An 8,862-nucleotide genomic window follows, 5' to 3' on the forward strand; every position below is an offset into this window, starting at 1 on the left:
AAACATTAAAAAAATTTCTTAAACATTCTCATTGCCCCCAAAAGAAACCCTGTGTCCATTAGCAATCACTTCCTATTGCTCCCCAAAAGGCCAGCCTAAGGCCACCATTAATTTATTTTCTGTCTCTATGGATTTGTCTATTCTGGACATTTCATATGAATGGAATCATATAACGTGTAGTCTTTGTGACTGGTTTCTTTCTCTTACCATAATATATTCAAGGTCCATCTATGTTGTAGCGTGCGTCAGTACTTCAGTTCTTTGTATGGCCAAATAATATTCTATTATATAGACATAGCATATTTGGTTGATTAGTTCTAGACATTTGGATTATTTCCACTTTTTTTGGTTATTATGAATAATATACCTACAAACATTTGTATATAAGTTTTTGTGTGGACATGTTTTCATTTCTCTTGGGCATATTAGTGAAATTGCTGGGTCATATCATAACTGTATGTTTATATTTTTAAAAATATTTCTTTATTTTTGAGAGAGAGAGCAAGGGAGGGGCAGAGAGAGAGGGAGACACAGAATCCAAAGCAAGCTCCAGGTTCTAAGGGCTCAGAACAGAGCCCGCCATGGGGCTCGAACTCACGGACCTCGAGATCATGACTTGAACTGAAGTCAGACACTCAACTGACTGAGCCACCCAGGTGCCCCACATGTTTATTTTTTTTAGGAACTTCCAGACTTTTCCAAAGTAGCTGTACCATTGGCACTCCCACCAACAGTTGTTATTTTCTGTCTTTTTAAAAATTCCAGTCATCCTAATGAATGTGAAATAGCAGCTCATGATTTATATGTGCAGTTCCCTGATGGCTAATGATGTTAAGGCCTCTTTTCAACCGTTTATTGGCCATGTGTAATCTTCTTTGGGGAACTGTCTATTCAGATCCTTTGCCTATTTTAAAATTAGGTTGCCTTTTTATTATTGAATTGTAAGTGTTCCCTATATATTCTAGATTCGAGTCCTTTATCATATATGATTTGCAAAAATGTTCTTCTCTTCTGTAAGTTGTCTTTTTACTTTCTTGGTGGTGTCCTTTGAAGCATAAAACTAATTTTTATGAAGTTTGTTTTATCTTTTTTTTTCTTTCATTGCTTGTGCTTTTGGTGTCGTATCTAAGAATGCTTGTTCTGATCAAGGTCATGCATGTTTACATCTATATTTTTTCCTAAGACTTTTTTTTTCACATAAAAGTTCTTAGTTTATTAACCCTCTCCTGAAAAATTGGCACAGTCACTGCAGAGCCACTGCAGAATCTTTATTCCTTCTGTTGTCCAGTCTCCGGCTCACTTGTTCCCGGCATCAACCCTGTCTTCTGCAGTCCCCCTGACTTTCTTCATTCTGTCCTTGTGTTCCTTTTGCTGTTTTCTTGAGGTCTGTTTCTTCTCACACAGGCCATGTCTTGCAAGTCTATGTTTGGGTTCATTTTTCTTTGCATCATCCAAGGAATCATAAATCATGCCAAAGCCAGTTGTCTTGCCACCCCCAAAATGGGTTGTGAATCCAAATACAAAGATGGCATCTGGTGTGGTCTTGTACATCTTGGCTAGTTTTTCCCCCAAGTATGTCTTAGGTGCTGCTGCCTTTCCAGGGTGAAGAACATCAATGACCACTTGTTTCCACTGAAGTAGTCAGTTGGTTATGAACTTCCTGGTCTAGAGAGTTACTGTGTCATTCATGATGGCAGCTGAGCTTCAAGCAGCCGGACAGGAAAAGAGAGCTTTCTAAGAGTTTTGTAGTTTGAGCTCTAACATTTAGGTCTAGGATACATTTGAGTTAACTTTTACATATGTATGTTTGAGGAAGTGTTCTTTCGTATATGAATATCAAGTTGCTGAAAAGACTTCTTTCCCCATTAAATTGTCTTGGCACCCTTGTTGAAAATCTATTGACTATAAATGTGAATACGAGTTTATTTTTGGACTCTCAATTCTGTTTCACTGGTCTGTATGTCTATTCTTATGCCAGTAGCATATTTTCCTGATACTGTAGCCTTTTTAAAATTTATTTATTTATTTATGTATTTATTTATTTATTTTGAGAGAGAGAGAGACAGAGAGCGCGTGCACGCACGAGCAAAGGAGGGGCAGAGAGAGAGGGAGAGAGAGAATCCCAAGCAGGAACCCAAAGCGGGACTTGATCTCACAACGATGAGATCATGACCTGAGCCAATATCAAGACTCACATGTGTAACCAATTGAGCCACCCAAGTGCCCTGATACAGTAGCCTTGTAGGAAATTTGAAATGGGCAAGTGTGAATCCTCCACTTTCTTCTTTGTTTTGACTATTGTAGGTCCCTTGCATTTTCATATGAATCTCAAGATCGGTTTATCAATTTTAGCCAAAAAGGCACTTGAATTATATAGAGATTGTGCTGAACGTGTAGGTTACTTAGGGAGTATTGTCATCTTAAACATATTAAATCTTCTCCATTTATTTAGGTTTTCTTTAATTTCTTTCAATAATGTTTATAGTTTTCAGTGTTCAAGGCTTGTACTTCTTAAATTTATTCCTGTTTTATTTTTTTGATGCTATTGTAAATGTAATTATTTTCTTAATTTCACTTTTGGATTATTCATTCCAAGTATACACAAGTACCATTTTTTTCATATCTTGTATGCAGTTTATATTTTGGTGTATTGATCTTGTATTCTGTAATTTTGCTGACCTCATTAATTAGTTCTGGATTTTAGTGCATTCCTAAATATTTCGTCTATTCAAGATTATGTTGTCTGCAAACAGAGATGGCTGGAGGGAAGATCACATAGAATAGTGCACGTGTCTGGTACCGGGCAAGGTCTCCTTAGGTGACAGTTTCTCTCATGCTTCCTTGTTAGGCACTATTCCCCTCCTGCTACCACAGCTGGGGGTCCCCTCCTCTGCAATCAGTCCTCTGAAGGCCACCGCTGCTTGGCTGAATTCCCAAGAGTTGAACTACATGTATGATCCCTGCCTGAACCAATTTATTCTAAGCCCTGAGCACCACTTTTAGCCCCCTCATTGGCCCTGGCTCTGGCGCCTTCTTCCAGGCAGAAAAGCAATCCCACACCCAAACTGTGCCTCCCCCCAAGATGTCCCCCAAGCAGAGGAAAAATAGAAGTGGAGGTTTTCAACAGCCCTGCATTCCTTCTTCCCAAGGGCATCCACGCATGAGTCCTGAAGGGAGCGGGTCCTTTGGGGGTGGGGGTAGGGTACTTAGAGAACAACCCATCTTAGCATAGGGTCCCTCAAACCAAATTCTGAATGGCTCCAAATAAACCAAAGTAAAAAGAGCGACATAAATGCTAATTTTATATGAAAATTATAATATCTATAAATTCTGCCCCATATCTATATTACATGCCCGAGCAGCAGTTTTCAAACACTCGACACATTTTTATTGCTTGCACACACGGGCTGGGCCATGGTCCTACCTTGAGGTACCCACGGGTTCAGTGATGGAGATGAGGTGAGCTGCGCGAGGTGGGCTTTGCCTGCTCCCTGACAGAGTCTACCTTAAACAAGGTAGTTCTTACATTGTTCTGGGAGTTTGAGGGGCTTTCAGGTACACAGTCCCCTCTTAGCTGAGGAGAGAGGGCCGAGGGTAACCATGGGCTTTTGGATACACCTTGGGATCCCTGGCTGTTCCCAGGGTGGGCCCCCAGCCTTGATGGGGAGAAGCAGATGGTTTCACCCAGCACCAGGCCAGGCTCATCACCAAGCTCTGCCATAGCTGCCTGATGCCCTAGTTACTCCTCTTCACACGCAGGGCGGGGGCTGGGCCAGTCCTCCCACAGAAGCCCAATGTCAACGACCACCCACTGCCTGTGCCCCCTGTTCCCAACCTCTGTCAAGTCAGGGCAATAAGGCCTCCTCCAGAGGGCCATCATGAGGATGAGGCTGGCACCTGGCACAGCGCAGGGTCTCAGTGAGGGTCTGTCAGCTCCCTGCCTCCTTCCTGTGTGGGGCAGAGGGTTTAGTGGTCAACACTGGCAGTTTACTCCCTCTGAGTCAGGTGCTGTGCTTGCCTCCTTCGGAGGAGTGTCTCAATTCGGTCCTTGGGTCAGGGCACCACACTGCTCCCTGGTCTGTGAGCAACCCCAGCTTCGGCTGCTCTGGAGCACGGTAATCAGCAGGGCCAGCGGGGGACAATTCTAGGCACAAGCCCTAAGCCCTGCCTGATGGCCGCCAAGCCGGGCTTCTGTGCTGCACAACCAGTCCCGGAGGGTGTAGGGGCATGAGTGCAGATTCCGCCCCAGCGGGAGCCCTGATTCCTCCTCCCGAGCATCCCCCACCCCCAGGTAATCACACAGCTGCACTCCACCAACACAGGATTTCTCGGAGATATTATTCCCCAAGTTGGGGGGGAAAAAAACCAACGCTATTATGAGCAGAGTCTGCTGAAAGAAGGGCTGAGAGCATTTCAGAGATGCATTGCCGTTAGTCGGTTTTATGGCACATTTGCATTTAAATAGATTCTTTAACTCTTTTTCTGAACTTCGCAATAATACAGCCTTAAAACGCTGACTAATAGGGTGACGTGTGCTTAATTTTCACTTTAATTTTAACACTGATACATTGTCTTGTAGCCGTTCCAGCTCAGATGACACTTGCAAATGCAAGTTTTAAACTCTTTGTTGTTGTTGTTGTTGTTGTTGTTGTTCTTTTTGGTTAAAAATCAGACAGTTCCTGGACCTGTGTTACAGAAAAGGTGCTCGTCTTGTAGGCTGGTCCAGCTGTCCCAGGTCTGAGCTCTTCTTAGAAGTCAGCCTGTTGTTTTCTCCCAGCTCCTGACCTTGGAAAGCTGTGGCTTCCCGCAGGAGAGCTCTGCCAGACAAGGATCCCCATTCCCACAGCCAGACCTGCCCTTGCATCAGCCAGCAGCGCTGGGACCGGCTCAAACCCCCTCTCAAGAGCTGGCGATTAAGTTTTTAGGAAATTTGCAAGCCAGTTCCTCAACAATCATTATTAAAAACTAAATTATGTAAACTTACAAGCAAACAAAACATATTAAAATGAAGATAAAATATACTCAGAACTCGTTACTTCATTATTGTTTTATTACTGTGTCCTTGAGCTCATTCATAGCCGTGGTGGGAGGACTATGTAATGGGATGCAGTCAGGTTATGCTGGTGGCTTAAAATTGGCCCCAGTGGGAGCACTTACAAATCAGTCCCCCTTCTTTCCAAAGAGGCAGTTGCTAACCGTGTACCAGCACCCCACGGAGAGCACCTGATCCAGCCCTGAGTAACTGTGGGACTTCTTTGTGTCTTGTCAGCCTTGGGCTGGACGTCACCAGTGGCCTCCTCCTACAAAGGCCTCCGTGATTTCTCTTGATGTAGCCCAAAGTAGCAAACAAAAGCAGCTGAATGAGACTGCTAAGCGGTCTGTCCTGTTCCTTGCACACTCCCTCCCTCTCTCGACTCTGAGAAAACTCCCCACAGGGATCTCTACCCACTCCTCTACTTCAGCCTTGGACCCACATCTCCTAGGAGATATCTGGGGCCTCAGGCCCAGCAGCTGCTCTGATCCTGAGGGCATCCCAAGGTTCCAGCCTCCCACCCAGATGGCAGGAGGAGCATTTGACTGATTTCTCTTCCCAGGTTTGCACCTCACGGGGCTCTTGCACCTCATCCCTCCTCTCTGCTAGGACCCATACTGGCTCCCTGCTGCCTGCCACAATCTTGACAACTTCCCTCTCTGGGTTTCAGAGATCCACCCCACCCAGAAGTCCAGTCACTATGCTTAGAATGGAGGCTCCAAGAGAGAGCATGAAGAACCGCTGTATATCTTAGTTGGTTAAAAAAAGGAACACTTGCCCATTCTGCCATGACTGAGGCAGAGCATTCTTTTTGTCAAAAAGAGCAGCAGTGAAATGGCCCCAGATGCCAATTCCCAGAGTTTTCTACTCCATGGCCTCCTATCCTCCACTATTGCTCTCCTCTCCTCCTCTCTTCCCTTTTTTTTTCATTAAAATTTTTTTCAATGTTTATTTATTTTGAGAGACAGAGAGAGAGCACTCTCTCAGTGGAGGGAGGGCCAGAGAGAAAGATGGGGGAGGGTAGAGGTGTGGGGGGAGGGGCAGAGAGAGAGGAAGAGAGAGACAGAATCCCAAGCAGGCTCCATGTAGTCAGCTCAGAGCCCACTGTGGGCCTTGATCCCACAAACCACGAGATCATGACCTGAGCTGAAACCCAGAGTCAGATGCTTAACTGACTGAACCACCCCTTGTCCCTTTTTAAAAAAATGTTTTAAATGTCCCTCCCTTTCTAAATCCTGCCCCTGCCCCAGGGCCCATACGAAGGCCACCACCACCTCCCAATCCCTTCCCGCCTTAGAAACAAAGCGTGGTAAGCGGGGATATTTAAAAGACAGTTAGGGCAGAGGCACCATATTGCTGCCATGGTTGAGAGTGGGAAGCCCATGATGCAGGACTTGCCCAAAAGCCATGTGACTTTCATCCACACCTTCATCCAGGGCATAAAAGTTCTGAAAATTGGGATGGGGGGGGGGTTCCCCTTCACCTCAAATACAGAGAGGGGCTTAGCAGGGCACTTGAAGAGCTTGATTTGCATTCTCTGTGGTTTGGGGGGCACCATGGATGTATGTGCAATGCCTGCTTGGAAAATGTGTGAGAGGCAGGTTAGCTCTGGTTTTCAGCACAGAGCTGAGCAGAGGTGGGGGATGAGATGCTTGCCCCCAGGGGGACATCAAGGAAGAGTGAGCTGGGTCTTAAAAGGATGGCCAGAATTAAGAAAAGCCTAGATCAGGGAGGGCATTGGAGGCAGGAGGAGCAGAGCATAAGTGCAGAGGCTTTAGCAGAAATGGTGTGTTCCAGACTCAGAAGTCCCAGCAGGTTGGCTGAAGTGCAGAGGGTCTTGCCAGCGAGAGCGAGAGGCATTGGAGAAGGCACATGGGGCCAAGTCAGAGCCCTGCCTTCTCAGCCTCTGTCCCTCCTGCTCTGTCTCCTGTGCCAGCTTCCCCACGGCCACTTTGTGTGTCCCCTAACCTCTCTAGATTTTAATCCCCGCTGTGCTGTGACAGCTGCCAGTTCAAATTCTACCTCTGGACTCCTTCTCCTTATAGTGATGCCTTCTTCACATCTCCACTTGGGCATCCAATCAACTTTTCAAACACAATACATCTAACTCTGAACTTGTAACTTTTCCCTCAAAACCTGTTCTGTTTTCCTCACCTCTGTGAGGAAATGAGACACCATCCTTCCAGCCAGAAGCCAGGGGTTTTCTCTGTCCACATCCAATTTATCTCCACACCTGGTTGGCAGTCTCTCCAAAGGTCACTTATATCCAGCCATTTCTCACTACCTCCAATTCATCCTCCCTATCCAAACAGCCATCTCCATCTCTTATCCAGACAACTGGCCTCCTATATCCTCTACTCCCTATGGTTTATTCTTTACACAGTATCCAGAGTGATTTTTCTGAACATGTAAGTCAAATAGGCCCTGTGTCTAGGTCCTTTCCATGCTCCAGGTTCACCATGTGCCCTCCCAAGGCCCCAGTCACCCTGTCCTCCTCTGCCACCATGGCACACCTCTCCTGACTTGGGGTTTATGCACACGCTGGTCTTCCCATCTGAAATGCTCTTCCCAGGTCTCATTCTTCAGAACTTAGCTTAAATTTCTCCTCCCTGGGGACACCTTCCACGGTCTCCCTGCCACCTTCCACAGAGATTTACTCCCTCTGCCCCACTCTTTAGCCACCATCTCTGCACTTGGTTTTCTTCAGAGTGTTGTATTTTGCTTTCTTCTCATTCATCCCTACAAGGATCCAAGGGCGGTACTGAGAGCTGTCCTAGGTGCTGAAGACATAGCAAGGAAAACCCCCAAGCTCCAGCGTCTTGCCCCCAGGAGGCAAATCCTGCCCAACCTTTCATTCTGCCAACAACGCAGGTACCACAGATGGAGTTATCCTCTTCTTCCCAATGCCCACCTCTCACTTGTCACCCAGATCAGTGGAGGGCATTTCCGTCCCCTCCCTCGCATCAAAAGCAAGCTACCTCCTTGTCCCCACCCACAGCTAAATCTGATATCATGGCCATCGACTGCATTTTGCCCTCCAGAACACCCAGGCAAGATGCCCAGCAAGGTGATTTCTGGGCTATGGAAGGAGCCTTGTCTGCAGATACCACAGGCTCACTAAAGAGTGGGGGCATAGAAGCAGGAGGAGGACAGACAGCAGTGTACAACTGTGTTTGGGGCTGTCCTCTTACCTTCCTGCTTTACCTTCCTTGATAAATTAGGTTTATGCCATTTTTAAAGAGCTTTCTAAAGCCTTGTTTAAAAAATTAAAAAATAAAAAAAAAATAAAGCCTTGTTTTCTGTAACTGCAAACTTTGAGAATGGACTACCCTGGCATCTTCCTGGCTTGAGGTCTGGGACAGGTCTGGATAAATGGAGGCATTTTTGTGAGGTTAAAGAAAGTTACCTTGGAGCACTTGGCTGGCTCAGTCAGTAGAATATGTGATGCTTGATCTTGGATTCGGAGTTGTGAGTTCAAGCCGCACATTTGGTGTAGACATTACTTAAAAATAAAATCTTCAAAATAAAAAAAATAAAGAAAGTTAACCTTTAGTAGTTTTTTTTTTCTTGTTTTTGCTCATTTTCTATTGTGGAAAATTTCAAACATATACAAAAGTAGAGCTAATTAAATGATAAACCTTAAACCTCTATACACCTCCCTTTGTGCCAGTCCTGGTTCATCTTTACCCATCCCCCAGAAGAATATTTTAAAGCAAATTCCAGAATTCAAAACATTTCACCTGTACTTATTCTCATAGTACCTCTGAAAGATAAGGAATTTTTTATGTAAATATAATCCAAATAATCATATCTAAACCTTTTTGACAATT

At 45.3% G+C, this 8,862-nt stretch overlaps 1 protein-coding gene across 1 annotated transcript; it reads right to left on the minus strand.

Moving 5' to 3' along the window:
- Positions 1 to 916: 916 nt before the first annotated feature.
- On the minus strand, positions 917 to 1,942 carry LOC106984111 (40S ribosomal protein S24-like). Its single transcript, XM_053206673.1, is given in 1 exon segment — positions 917 to 1,942. A coding segment is annotated over 1 exon segment (393 nt). The 5' UTR covers positions 1,690 to 1,942; the 3' UTR covers positions 917 to 1,296.
- Between the last annotated feature and the right edge of the window lie 6,920 nt (positions 1,943 to 8,862).

This window comes from Acinonyx jubatus, chromosome D3, assembly GCF_027475565.1.
Source record: "Acinonyx jubatus isolate Ajub_Pintada_27869175 chromosome D3, VMU_Ajub_asm_v1.0, whole genome shotgun sequence".
NCBI lineage: Eukaryota > Metazoa > Chordata > Mammalia > Carnivora > Felidae > Acinonyx > Acinonyx jubatus.